The following is a 14089-nucleotide window of genomic DNA, read 5'->3' as shown; positions in this document are numbered from 1 at the left end:
TAGAGGAAGACGACAGCTGTCTGGTGTAATAATATTTGATAAATTAGAGGTAAGTCCGACTATCTCCTGGAATCTCGGTGGCACCAACCCAAGCTTTCTGCTGTCATTGACTTGATGCTCAAATACTACTATAGAGAATATTTATATCATGTTGAATATTAACACATTACGAAAGAACTAACATGTATCATTATCAGTTTTTTAAATAAGTGATACTTAATGAAATGCTTTGATGAACTGTAGTATTGTGATCATGGCATGAGGGGAAACAGAGAAACATTCATCTTCATTGTGTTTTCCAATTATTTGCTTAATATAAATATTACTGTGGGGGATTACTGTCCCTTGGTTGACTAACTTTTAATTAGATGCAAGATATTAACACAAATTGCTGAATAAACAGTATTCGACATAATATAGCCTAAGTGGGTGAGCGTCTGTGCAACAAAGCTGCTTGATGTATTTATACTCACTTACACTGGTACAATGTATTCATGCATCCACACTGTAGATTTTGCAAATAAGGTTTTAATCGTTAAATTATTACGCCCCCAGGCATCTGTCCAATAATGTTGTTTCTCAAAATTTCTGATTGTAATATGTTTCAATGTTCCCCTCCAGGTCCCTGCAGGATTTGGCTAAGCAGACAGACTTGCCGTATGGCACGGTTCTGGACTCGGCCGTCTACGACCAGGTTCGCAGTAAAGGCATGAACCCTTTCGAGAGGGACCCGATGTACTCGCAGATGTGGAGGATGATCAACCGGACAGGAGGAGCCGAAAACAACGTGGAGGAATCGAAAGAAGGCATCCGGAAGGTAGGGTGCTCCAGGCGCTATGAATGCCGCCACCATTTATCTAATTATGGTGCTTAACTAAGCAACGGTTTGTGAAGATAGCGCTAATGTTCTCTGAATAGAGATATCAAAGCAAAAATGCGCTAATGTGGCTTAATGGTGCTTGAGTTATGAGTGATTTAACTCTGAAAATTCCCCCACCGAATTCCCATACTAATTAGGTGTGGGTTAATGCCTTATTTGTTAACCCACGATTTTTTATTCCTCTCTTCCAAGCGTGTTTTCATTTGGAATTTTAAACGAGCTTGAGCGCTACAATTAAAAAGGCTGGTAAGCGAGTGAAGTCTGAAGGCAGAGGGTCTGCGCCGCCTTAAGATCTTGTGAGAATACTAAAGAGTAAATGGCTGACTAGAGTGTTTTGTTAATGTGATATCATCTCACAGGTGTTTGGTTAAATATTGTATGACAAGGTGACACCTCTGTCTTGCCAGAGGCGTCACCCTCCTTTAGCCTCTCCTTCCTTTGCCTCTTCTGTCTCGCCTGCCTGTTTTTCTCTGTGGCATGTAGGCTTCAGGTCGCCCCCTTGTGTCTGATTCCTGGAGTTTCTGTCAGTATTTATGACCACAATGTAATTTACATTTAAGCCATTTAATAACTGATGCTTTCACCTAAACTGATTTAATAAAGCTTGCTTCTGCTTTTGTATTTTTGCAAGTAATTGTGTACCAAAATATAATCTTTAAATATTAATTAGGCTATATAAAAAAAGTTTAAAATGCTAATGTTAAACTGGCCTTATTTTTCAAGTGTTCACTTTGGGTAATCCTTCAGTTGATATCATAAAATCATTTTAAAAGGAATAGTCAACCCAAATATGACAATTCTATCATTATTTACTCACCCTCATTTAGTCTGAGATCTGTATGACTGACTTTTTTCTGTGGAACACAAAAGAAAATAATTTGAAGAATTTCGGTAAAAATACTGTTTTGGTTCCAATTGACTATGAATGGATGGAATATGAATGTATGTCTGCAGGATTGAAATGATTGATTGTCAGTCATACAGGTTTAGAATGGCATGAGGGCAAGTACATTATATTTTTTGTGGTAAACTGTGTCTTTAAGTCTTCAACAGCATTTAAAATGTTGTATAAGTCTGTAGAGGTGAAACAGTTATGTGTGCAATTATGTGTGTTGTTAAATGCAATATTGACTTGAATTCTATTCCCAGTAGAGACAATGTTGACTTTTTGGCACACTTTTTACAGTATATGCAGAAAATAGAATAAAAACACGAACTGACTTTTGGCAAATAATTGCAAATCGTGTGCTCTACACAACAAATAAAAAGTGGCAGATTCTTGGAAACAGAAGCCTTTCTGCCACTGACATTCTCTTTTCTCATTTATTGCATAAATAGCCTTGCAGACTCTTTGTAAGCATAGGCAAATGTTCTTCTTAGAATTTTCCATGGAACAATGACAGAGACATTTAGCAGAATATCTGAGCTTTTATATTGCATACAGGGAAAGTGAATGGAGGACAGGTACTGTCAAGCTAAGAAATTACCATAAAGTAGCCAATATAACTTTTGTATACTGTAAATATAAGTATTGTCTTGAAAATATTGCTTGAAAAAAAGCATTTTCATCATTCACTTTCATTACATAGAAAAGAGCAGCTTGGATATTGTTCTGTATAAGACTTACAAGGTTCTAGTGATCTACAGGTAAAAAAGTAAATGTTTTGGAACAACATGGTAGTCTGTACATTATGTTGAATTTCATTTTTGGGTGAACTATCCCTTTAAAGACTCAAAGAATAACTGCAGAATTCATTGTGTAACAGAAGGACTTGTCGCAGCTTGTGTGATCCATAATAAAGGAGTATCTGGTACACTGGACAAGCATCTGCTCTGATTTCCCCAGCAAATATTTACGATGTTTATTCTCAATTGTATTCATCTATTCCCTGAGCTAGTCATGTGCTAATGTTGAAAGCCCCTGTTTGTCTCATTTTTCAATAATAGGAGCAGACTGGGAATTTCATTTCACTGCTAAGGAAGATGCTTTCATAATTCATGAGCAGTGCATACAAGATGTCTATTTTTATGGCACATTTTCACACACATTGCAAAACATTAATACTTTCACTCAAGATGCATGTGTTTCATGAATTTTCATAGGTCTTATAAAGTGTAAAAAATGATGTGTCCCTAGAACTGAAGTTGACAAAAGAAGGCAACAGTATGGCTTTTTTCCCTCTTTGAATTGAATTTATGTCCTTAATAACTTTAGTAAATAAATGGCTAAATTTAGAATATCAAGTTGCCATGACTGTCATCTTGGTAATATATATATATATATATATATATATATATATATATATATATATATATTATACTGTTATATTGTACTATTATTACATTAAATGTACTTGTTTTGCATTGTTTTAATTTGTCCAGTATTGGAGAATTTCCAGAGAATTTCCTTTTTTGTGTGTACTATTACATTTCTGAATATTTTCCAGTGATACGGCATCCTTTTCTTTGAATGATTTGATCTTAAGCAAATTCATATTTGACAAGTAAATTATCTCCAGCAAACGTGGAAGTATAAAGAAGACTTCCGTCTGGAAACTGTAGAATTCGCAGAAGGACATGACAAGGTCTGCATCCTAGGAAGACATTTTTCAGGTCATGAGATGTCTAGATCAGGACCCACTGGAGGAGAATTTTGTACGTAAACCATTAGTTGACATCAAAACATGATGGAAAGAGGGAACTGGAGGGGTGTGGAGAAGGAGAGAGAGAGGTGCCTTTGACTGCATACAAGAGAGTCGATATAAGCCATCACTAAAAGGATTTCAATCATATTTCACCATACACAGACTTCATTATCCAAGGCTTATATGGCCAGCATGTCCATCGCCCAAGAGAGAAAGGAGGAAGCAACTGAGGGCAAGAAGCAGCTAAAAGAGTGAAGATGACTCAAGCTCAGAAGGATATGGAATAAAGACAGATTATGCAAAAAAAAATCTAAGTTCTGTCATTATTTATGCACCGTGTCATTCAAAAACTTTATGCCTTCTCTTACTTGTTGCTCTTCTCAGTTGACTTACAACAAACTACTGATTGAATGTTTAAGGTCAGTAAAATTGTTTTTGATAGACATCTAGTGTTTATCAAGGCTGTATTTCTTTGATTAAATATACAGTAAAAACAGTATTCTTCCTAGCATGTGTCCTGCATTGGTGCAGGATCTGCTTATTTGCATGCCTTTCAGCACTTGGCTCGGACCAGAGCATTGTCAGGGCAATTTTAACTGTGCACAGTGTCCTCCGCTGATGATCGAGCCAACGCTTCTTCAGCCATCGGTAGATGGTAGGCCATTTTTACCACTGTATCATTGCTAATGGGAACAGAGTGAGGCTTTGCGCATCTTGTTGACTATGGGAGACACACCTATGCACCTTTAGACATGTTCGTTCGTAACACGGTCGAGTTGGATGAGGCCCAAGGGACCAGTGAAGCATTTTCATCTCCATGTGCACAGAAACCTACAATGCGATTGGGCATACAGCAGTTTTGTAAATCTTGCCCTTGAGTGCTATGGGCATTTGGTGATCACAAAGAACGCCCATAACTTGTTGCAATTTGAGCCATCCCGTGTTGGCACAGGCATTACAGAGGGAGTCGCTGTTGCTCTTAAAGAGCGAGCCGAGATATTTGAATTTCGATCCCTTATTCAGTGGCTGCCTTCTAACTCTGATCGTCCCATCTGCCTAGGGTGGCCAACACTGCCAACACTCCATGTTCTCAGATGCTGAGGCACAATCCATGCATGTCCAGCCACTCGCTCCATTCTTGCACTTGATGTTCAAGCCCACAATGGGTTTTGTCAGCTTGGAAGATATTATCGGTGAATAGAAGGGTCCATGGTTGAGATGCCTGAATATCCACCACGGCCGTGTGTCACTGTTCAGGGTGCTTCATCGGCTTCCCTGTTGTCTTTTCCTGTAATTTTCTGCAGCTCGTGACCTGGGCAATCAGCGCTGATACATCGGTACGATACGTACTGATACGAGCTGATTGCCCTCACCTGTCGCTTGTTCCCATTCTCCCTTATATTTCCTGCTGTGTCTGTTCCTTGTTGTCAGTAGATTTCGTGTTGTCATTGTGACTGTGCTGTGTGTCTGTGTCCTCACCTTTCCGCCGTTGTGCTCAGGACGTCTATATGAGGAGTCTTTCATTGGTCATGTGCCAGAGATCCTCTGTCTCGTTTTTTCCACGTCCCGTTGGGCATTGCACCAGAGGTGGTCTCCACAGCCTGTGTCCGCAGGTGACTGTACGGATACCAGTTTTCGGCTCGTGTGTGTCTGTGTCAACACACGTTGGATTATTTTTGGATTTACTGTTAGACCTAATAAACTGTTGCACTTATCCTCTGCATTTGAGTCCTCTCTCTTCACGTTCCTGACACCATGTCCATGAAAAGGATAAACAGGAGTAGGCAGAGGACAGATCCCAGGTGTATGCCAACTGTGGTTTTTGCTGTGAGAGTGGAGGGAATGCCAGATGAGGTCAAGGGGCAAGCAATTGAATGCCTTCTCAAGGTCAAGAAGGCCATTTACTCATCAGTTCTTCTCCTGGTGCCTCTCCAGCAGCATACTGATGGTGTGGATCTCATCAAATGCATTAAATCCACACTGATTGGGACTGATGGAGACAGTCGTCCAGAGACTGGCATCAATTGCACCCTCAAATATCTTCATGGTGTGGCAGAGCAGGCAGATCAGGTGATAAGTGTCTATTTCAAAGACATTGCCTTTGTCTTTCCAGATCGGGGACCTAACGCTGGCAGCCAATGAGAGAGATTGGCGACCTCATCGATAATATTGTTGAACCGTCGAGGGAGAATTTTGGCAATCTACATCCATGTAGTCAGTGATGACAAAGTATTCACATTTGGGTGAATTTTTGAGGGTGAAATTCTCATTATAGAGGGCAACTAATGATCTTTCCTTCGTTCGTTCTCTCAGATTAACACAAAACCTCCCCAGATTCACGCAAACACTATACAAAAAGCCGCTCTCCTCTCATTACACAAACACTTATTTATCATTTCATTCTCAGCTTGCTCATTAGCGTGTTGTCACACCAAACAGCACAAAACAGTGCAGTGCATGTGGGAAGTCGGACGGTGATTGTTTAGAAAGCATAATGATGAGATTTGAGTCATCACCAGCTGAGACAATGTGAACACATGAGGAGGCCTGCTCTATGGGAAAGATTAAAACTCTTTAACACCTGCTTTGGGTGTTTGAGAAATTTCAATGAAGATCAAAAAGAGCTGCTGTGTTTGTGTAGAAATGTGTTTAGAGTCACTCTGCTTGTCATGTGCACCTGCTCACCACTTATCACAAGAAATTGCTGTTGTTGATTTGCGGATATTTGAGCTTTGGGTAAAGGCAGTGTGAATGTGTTTGTGTTAATCTCATATTAATAAGAAACTGAGAGTGTTTTATTAGCTGCATTAAACTCTAAATTAGTTCCAAAACAGTACTGTGCAGTAAGAGAATGTTTAATGGTTATTTGTTAAAGGGGCTTTCAAAGTGACAGTGATTAAATTGATGCAAATTAATCGACAGTGAGTAAAAAGGTCACTGAAGCTCTGTGCTGTTGGTAACATGTCAGGTGTCAGATCTCTAAATATGTTTAAAAAAAAAAAAATATATATATATATATATATATATTTAAATTTGACCTAAACAATATTTTTTAAAACGCTTTTGTCCAATAGTTTTTGCTAAAATCAAGTTGTTCTAAATCTGTTACTTTCTTCTGTAGAACACAAAAGAAAATATTTTTAAAGAATGTGTGTAACCAAACAGATGATGGACCCCACTGACTTCCATATGGACAAAAAATAATGTGAAAATCAATGGGGTCATTCAACTGTTTGGTTACACACATTCTTCAAAATACCTTGGAGTAAAACAGTAATGTTGTGAATAAATTTTCATCAGACATTGCAACAGCCTTCAGTGTCACATAATCCTTCAGAAATCATTCTAATATGCTGATTTACAGCTCATGAAACAGTTCAGTTGTTTTTGCAAACTTTATATAATACTAAAACTTTTTTTTTCTTTCAGTATGAATAATACATTTAAATGAACAGCATTTAAAAAAAAAGGTTAATCTTTTGTAACATTGTAAATATACTCTCACTTTTGATCATTTAGTTTATTTATCCTCGCTGAATAAAAGTAGCAGTTTGTTTAAAGAAAAATACATTTTGCTGACCCTGACAAGTATAGCTTTACATATAAAATCTTCTTTGTTTCTTCGATGTAATAAAGCACCTTATAAATAATCTTTATATACTAGTCCTTTTATACTACTCTCTGAACCCTTCTACACTCACAACACTGACAGAGACAGCACGGAAAACTCAAGACAGTGCAGGAAAAAAAGAGAGCTTTGGACACCAAAATAGGAAGTGAGAGAGATGATAGTGGAGGAAATGTGGAAGGGAGGATAACTGAGACTGGACATCACAGGTAAGATACAAATAGAGGAGGAGGAAGGTGAGAATGAAAGTGCTGCTTTAACAGGAATTAGGCGAGACTTATCTTCTTCCTCCTGATAGATTTATTGGAGCATTGTTGCTAGGCATCTGACAGAATGAGCTTGTGTTATAGCTTCAATAGAAGGGGTGGACCGGGGAGATACACAGAAGAACCCAAAGAGAGAGGATAAGTGTTCAGAAAAGATAAGAGGATTGAAAAAAAAGGGGAGAAAGAGGTGGCGCTAATTGTGAATCTCTATTAAAGGGGTCTGATATGTATATGACTTCTCTGTGCACCCGTATCCATATACAGCAATTTGATGAGCGAAACTCAGATTAAAATAAGAGCAAATTGAAGGTTGATCTAAAAAGAAATTAGGCCCCATTATCTGTCTCAACATGGGAAAAGGAGCTAAGCTCAGAGTGTTGAATCCACTTGGCAGGACATCTGTCTGCATGGAGAAGCTCTTTTACAAAACACTTTTAACTTTTTACTCCTCACGTCATATTTCAGTCTCTCTTCACTCCCTGTGCATCTGTCGTTCTGGGAGGAAACTTGCTAAATGCTGTTAGCGACAACAAAACAGACTCTGCTGAGGAACCTCATGGGCATGCAGTGCTGATGTCATGCAGTCAAAAGCTTTTGTCTGAGTTTTGGCGTGTCCTTACATGTTCCATATTGCAATGACAGAATGCTGCAGATTGAATGCAAGTCATGTCAGGTATATGCCGGCTAAGTGCACATGAACACAGGAATTCACTGAAATTGCAATGCAAAGAAATTGATACCGGGAAATGAAGAGTTCTTTTATCTTGGTCTTCAAAAGTTCTGTTTATATGATTAAACATATGAACTAAATGCAAATGTATATCTGTCTCTGTCTGTATAAGCCTTCAGATTTCAAGGCTTTTTGATATGTTAAAAGTCAGGGAAATGTATGTAGTTTATGTAGATTTCTCTGATGAAGAAAGATCATTCAGTGTGCTGCAGAATTCAGGAATTCTCCCTCTTTTTGGAGACTTGTAGTGTGCAATAATAGTTTAAATTGCTCAAATACAATATTTTGTGTCTGACATACAAATGGCAGTGTCTGTAAATTGATTTTAAAATATTAATGGAATAATCATGAACAACTAGAATAGTCTTGGAAAAGATTTTTTGAGCCTGACCAACACAGTCAGGGGCGTGAAAAGTAAAGAATCTGAGACAGATTTTTTTATATATATATATATATATAAATCTGTCTCAGATTCTTTACTTTTCAGTATATATCATATATATCATGATTAGTATTTGTGCTATTATAATTGTAATAATGAAGGTAATGCTCTACATTATATCCTAACACAAGAAGGATATCACTATTTGATCATTATGCATATTTTCCTCTTCAATATGTTGTACTGGCTAAAGCTACTTTCTGTCAGAAAGCTAGCAAGAGAGACATTGCCCAACATTTTATTACATCCAAAATCCCCTGTATGCACATAAAATCCGAATTACGAACCCATAAGTAGCAACTTCCCAGGAGGACTTGGAAGGCAGCGCTACATCTGAGCTCTCTTATTCCTGGTGTGACACTCAAGAAAGGGGGGGGGGGGGATTATGACAGGGTTGAATTGTTGCGAAGGCTGAAATTTCCTTTTCAAAGTAGAATTGACTGACTTAAAAGCAAATTCTGGAGCTCACATTGCCATTTCTCTGAGCGATGTTTCTCCTTCACGCAGATAAACATTCTCAATCAGACTCTTAATGAGTCACTCCGGTGAATCTTAATGACAAATGTGCTATATTACTAGTGAAATGGAAAGCTGGTTAGAAACCCACACAACAGCACTTCCACACAGGGAGGAAAATGAGGGGAATGTTACTAATGCAGAGGGCATTCATTTTCAGGGAGAAACATCAGTGTGAGAAAAAGCAAAAGACAAACAGCCTCTAAAGGATGAATTTAATCTCCAGCTCAACAACCCTCCAGTCTGCCAGCAAGATGACCCAAATTGGATCATTAAATTTCACTTCTGTATTCCTGCAGAGACGTGAGAAGGAGAATGGCCCCCCACCCGCCATTTTATTTGGTTTGTTTTTTAGGAGACAAAGTTCAATTATTGAATTGTAAATGAATTAAAAGGATGAGGCAGCATTATCTAGGTGTCAGAAGCTTCATACAGTTTGTTTGCAGAAATCGAGGTTGAGTGTGTGTGTGTGTGTTTTGAGGTAAACTCCACTGATGCCCCACTCATTCTCATTCTGTTTGTCCCTGCACCCTTCCACCACCTCTTTATCTTTGTCTGCGGGAGACAAGATGGCCCACTGCCAGGCCTTAATGGACTTTTGGAAAGCAAAGAAAATAATACATCACAGGTTGAGAACGGAGAGGTAGGAAAGGTGTAGTGGTCCTAAATATTTCTGTCTTGCCAGCACATATCTTAGAAAATGACCTCGGCTATTCATAGAAATACTACCTGAGACTCACCCGGACTCTGATGCACATGAATACACACAAGCCATTTGTCATTACCTAGAAAACAAGAGTAGTCTTGTGTGTGTCAACGGTTATGAAAAAAAATGACTAATATCATGGCTTGAATCGCAAATGACACTGTGAAACCTTTTCCCACTGTCTCATATTGTGAATGCTTGTATGTCACGCACCTTATTGCTTTTTTCAGTCATTGTAAGTTCCGGTCGTATCTCATTTTTCCAAATCTGACATCTATGACTTGAATTATCTGCACAACATGCTTTTGCACTTCATGATTTAGAGTTGTTTAATTCAGTTTTTATGAGATCAGATGACTTGAACAGGAGACATTTCTTCGCAAATCTACAGAGCTCGGTTCCAATAATGTTTGATGCCATGTTCCTACGCTAAAAGCACAGTCTAATAAGCATGAAATTATTGCACATGCATTATGGCACTCTTTTTTATTTTTTATGATTATTATTATTTTTATTTATTTTTTATGAAATATACATTTGTAACTGTCATTTCTCTCACCTCATCCACCATATTTATTAATTACTGAGCTTGTTGTAATGCATTACATGGAGGATGTGCAATGCTTTGTGCACCATGTGCCATCCAGTACGGTGGATGATGTGAATGAAATTATAATTATAAATAAACATATTTAATTAAAAACTGAAGAGTATTGGCAAAAAATTATCTGAGGTATTATTTGACCCATTTTTTGTCTTAAGGCCCATTCACATCTTGAGCGATAACTATAAATGACTGTAACGTTAAATAACTATATACATATACATTTCTTTCCAGACCAGTAGGCAGGTCTTATAAATTCATGATGCAGTTATCATCTGCATGTTTAAATGCTAGAGCTCTTTCAATTTGGGTGGATTCTGGTTGTCAGTGTTTTTATTGTTCAACTACAACCCGAATTCCGGAAAAGTTGGGACGTTTTTTAAATTTTAATAAAATGAAAACTAAAAGACTTTCAAATCACATGAGCCAATATTTTATTCACAATAGAACATAGATAACATAGCAAAATGTTTAAACTGAGAAAGTTTACAATTTTATGCACAAAATGAGCTCATTTCAATTTTGATTTCTGCTACAGGTCTCAAAATAGTTGGGACGAGGCATGTTTACCATGGTGTAGCATCTCCTTTTCTTTTCAAAACAGTTTGAAGACGTCTGGGCATTGAGGCTATGAGTTGCTGGAGTTTTGCTGTTGGAATTTGGTCCCATTCTTGCCTTATATAGATTTCCAGCTGCTGAAGAGTTCGTGGTCGTCTTTGACGTATTTTTCGTTTAATGATGCGCCAAATGTTCTCTATAGGTGAAAGATCTGGACTGCAGGCAGGCCAGGTTAGCACCCGGACTCTTCTACGACGAAGCCATGCTGTTGTTATAGCCAGAGGTGGGTAGAGTACCCAAAAACTGTACTCAAGTAAAAGTAAAAGTACTTCTAGAAATATTTACTCAAGTTAAAGTAAAAGTACTAGTCTTGAATAGTTACTTGAGTAAGAGTAAAAGAGTATCGGATAAAAAATCTACTCAAGTAGTTAGTTACTAGTTACTTTGGGTCATATATACTGAGCCTATTTTTATTTAGATATATAGATAAAATGTATGTAATGTTTGTGTGCGTGTATAAATGTATATATTTCATCAGCCTTTACTCCAATTTATGTAATTTATTATAAAACCCTGTCTGTTTACTTAAGTAACAGACATAGGTGTCATGCCATAACATATTTTTAATACGACTGACTTTATATTAAATGTGAATTTAACATTGAAAGTTAATGTGATATAAATATTACTACTAATCTTTCATTGTTCAGAAAGAGAGCAAATAACATTTACATTATTAAAGATCATTTTCACTGACAGTCTAGATTTCAATCACTCTCAGAAACTCCCAATAAAATCACTGAAACTGTTAACACTGTGAAATCAATATCTTAATTAAAGATTCGTACACACATCTGCACTTTGTTGTTTCTGCGAGAGAATTCGCCAGAAAGAGGTATTCAGTCAGTGAGCGAGTGAAGGAAGGACCGGCATTTTAGCGATGACTCATCTGAACGCCTCTGATTGGCCAATGCTTTAATAAGCTCAAAAGAATCATGTGTGATTTGTTATAATGCGCAGCGCTGTATAAACGCATCTATCTCTGGCTAGCGCCAGCAAGCAATCACAGATCTGAATTTAGCAGCTGATAATATGACTCGCTGTATTAAAATTAATAAAATCTTAATCGGCTATTTTTTGTCTTTTGGAAGCTGCATTCAACTTGACTCCCCTCTGTTATAAGCCACACACGTACAACAAACTAATGTCACAGTGGTATCGTGTACTGTAATCGAATGTAGCCCAAGTTATGACCTGTTAAACAGTAGACAGCACACGCGGTGTTCATCTAATAAGGATCTCCATCGCTAGCAAATAATAACCTTTGCAGATTTCAATTCAGTGCAGTTCCAGCCACGTTTTCAACGCTCTTTCTGTTCTTAAACGTTACAACTCCGAGTGAACCACTTCAGACGCTCAGCGCGTGCGGCAGGGAACTGAACGACTCATTCAAACTGATTCATGAACCAATTCACTTGTTTGCCAATTGGTTTGATCAAGCCTTTGAACAGAATTGACTCAAAAGAATGAATCATTTGCGAATGGGCATCGCTCATTGCCCAGAGAAAAGTAGACGGCGCGTTTGGAATAAACTGAAGCATTATAACATTTATTGCATTAAGATAAAGTAAGGAGAGGAGCGTCGCCCACAGTAATGAAGTAAAAGTACAGATTTTTCCCCAAAAATTTACTCAAGTAAGAGTATAAAGTACCCATCTTTAAATATACTCCGAAAAGTATTCGTTACCCCAAAAAATTACTCAAGTAAATGTAACGAAGTAAATGTAACTCGTTACTACCCACCTCTGGTTATAGCTGCAGTATGTGGTTTTGCATTATCCTGCTGAAATAAACAAGGCCTTCCCTGAAATAGACGTTGTTTGGAGGGAAGCATATGTTGCTCTAAAACCTTTATATACCTTTCAGCATTCACAGAGCCTTCCAAAACATGCAAGCTGCCCATACCGTATGCACTTATGCACCCCCATACCATCAGAGATGCTGGCTTTTGAACTGAACGCTGATAACATGCTGGAAGGTCTCCTTCCTCTTTAGCCCGGAGGACACGGCGTCCGTGATTTCCAACAAGAATGTCAAATTTGGACTCGTCTGACCATAAAACACTATTCCACTTTGAAATAGTCCATTTTAAATGAGCCTTGGCCCACAGGACACGACGGCGCTTCTGGACCATGTTCACATATGGCTTCCTTTTTGCATGATAGAGCTTTAGTTGGCATCTGCTGATGGCACGGCGGATTGTGTTTACCGACAGTGGTTTCTGAAAGTATTCCTGGGCCCATTTAGTAATGTCATTGACACAATCATGCCGATGAGTGATGCAGTGTCGTCTGAGAGCCCGAAGACCACGGGCATCCAATAAAGGTCTCCGGCCTTGTCCCTTGCGCACAGAGATTTCTCCAGTTTCTCTGAATCTTTTGATGATGTTATGCACTGTAGATAATGAGATTTGCAAAGCCTTTGCAATTTGACGTTGAGGAACATTGTTTTTAAAGTTTTCCACAATTTTTTTACGCAGTCTTTCACAGATTGGAGAGCCTCTGCCCATCTTTACTTCTGAGAGACTCTGCTTCTCTAAGACAAAGCTTTTATAGCTAATCATGTTACAGACCTGATATCAATTAACTTAATTAATCACTAGATGTTCTCCCAGCTGAATCTTTTCAAAACTGCTTGCTTTTTTAGCCATTTGTTGCCCCCGTGCCAACTTTTTTGAGACCTGTAGCAGGCATTAAATTTTAAATGAGCTAATTAAGTGGATAAAAGTGTAAAATTTCTCAGTTTAAACATTTGCTATGTTATCTATGTTCTATTGTGAATAAAATATTGGCTCATGTGATTTGAAATTCCTTTAGTTTTCATTTTATTAAAATTTAAAAAACGTCCCAACTTTTCCGGAATTCGGGTTGTATACGATTAAAATCAAATAAATCATTTTGAAAGTAATTCCAACTATATTGTCCATCTACAGTATGTTGTTATCATTATAGTTGTGGTGCAAACTTCCCTATTCTCATGGAATGTTATAATAATGGTTATAGTTTCATCCTTGGCTTGAACAGCCTTTTACATGAATAAATCCAAGAACACAGA

At 37.9% G+C, this 14089-nt stretch overlaps 1 protein-coding gene across 6 annotated transcripts in view; it reads left to right on the top strand.

Annotated features, from left to right (window-relative positions):
• grid2 (glutamate receptor, ionotropic, delta 2) overlaps positions 1 to 14089 on the top strand; it is a 443770-nt gene that overhangs the window by 393888 nt on the left and 35793 nt on the right. For all 6 annotated transcript variants that reach the window (XR_009422772.1, XR_009422773.1, XM_059503539.1 and 3 more), the window contains one exon: positions 622 to 817. Coding sequence is in view for 4 of the 6 variants with exons in the window: in XM_059503539.1 (XP_059359522.1) it covers positions 622 to 817 (196 nt within the window). In the remaining 2 variants the exon portion in view is untranslated. The remainder of the gene's footprint in view (positions 1 to 621; positions 818 to 14089) is intronic.

Source organism: Carassius carassius, chromosome 21 (assembly GCF_963082965.1).
Source record: "Carassius carassius chromosome 21, fCarCar2.1, whole genome shotgun sequence".
In the NCBI taxonomy this organism is placed as follows: Eukaryota; Metazoa; Chordata; class Actinopteri; order Cypriniformes; family Cyprinidae; genus Carassius; species Carassius carassius.
The sequence above is the reverse complement of the archived record's forward strand: the minus strand, read 5'-3'. Positions and strand labels throughout refer to the sequence as shown.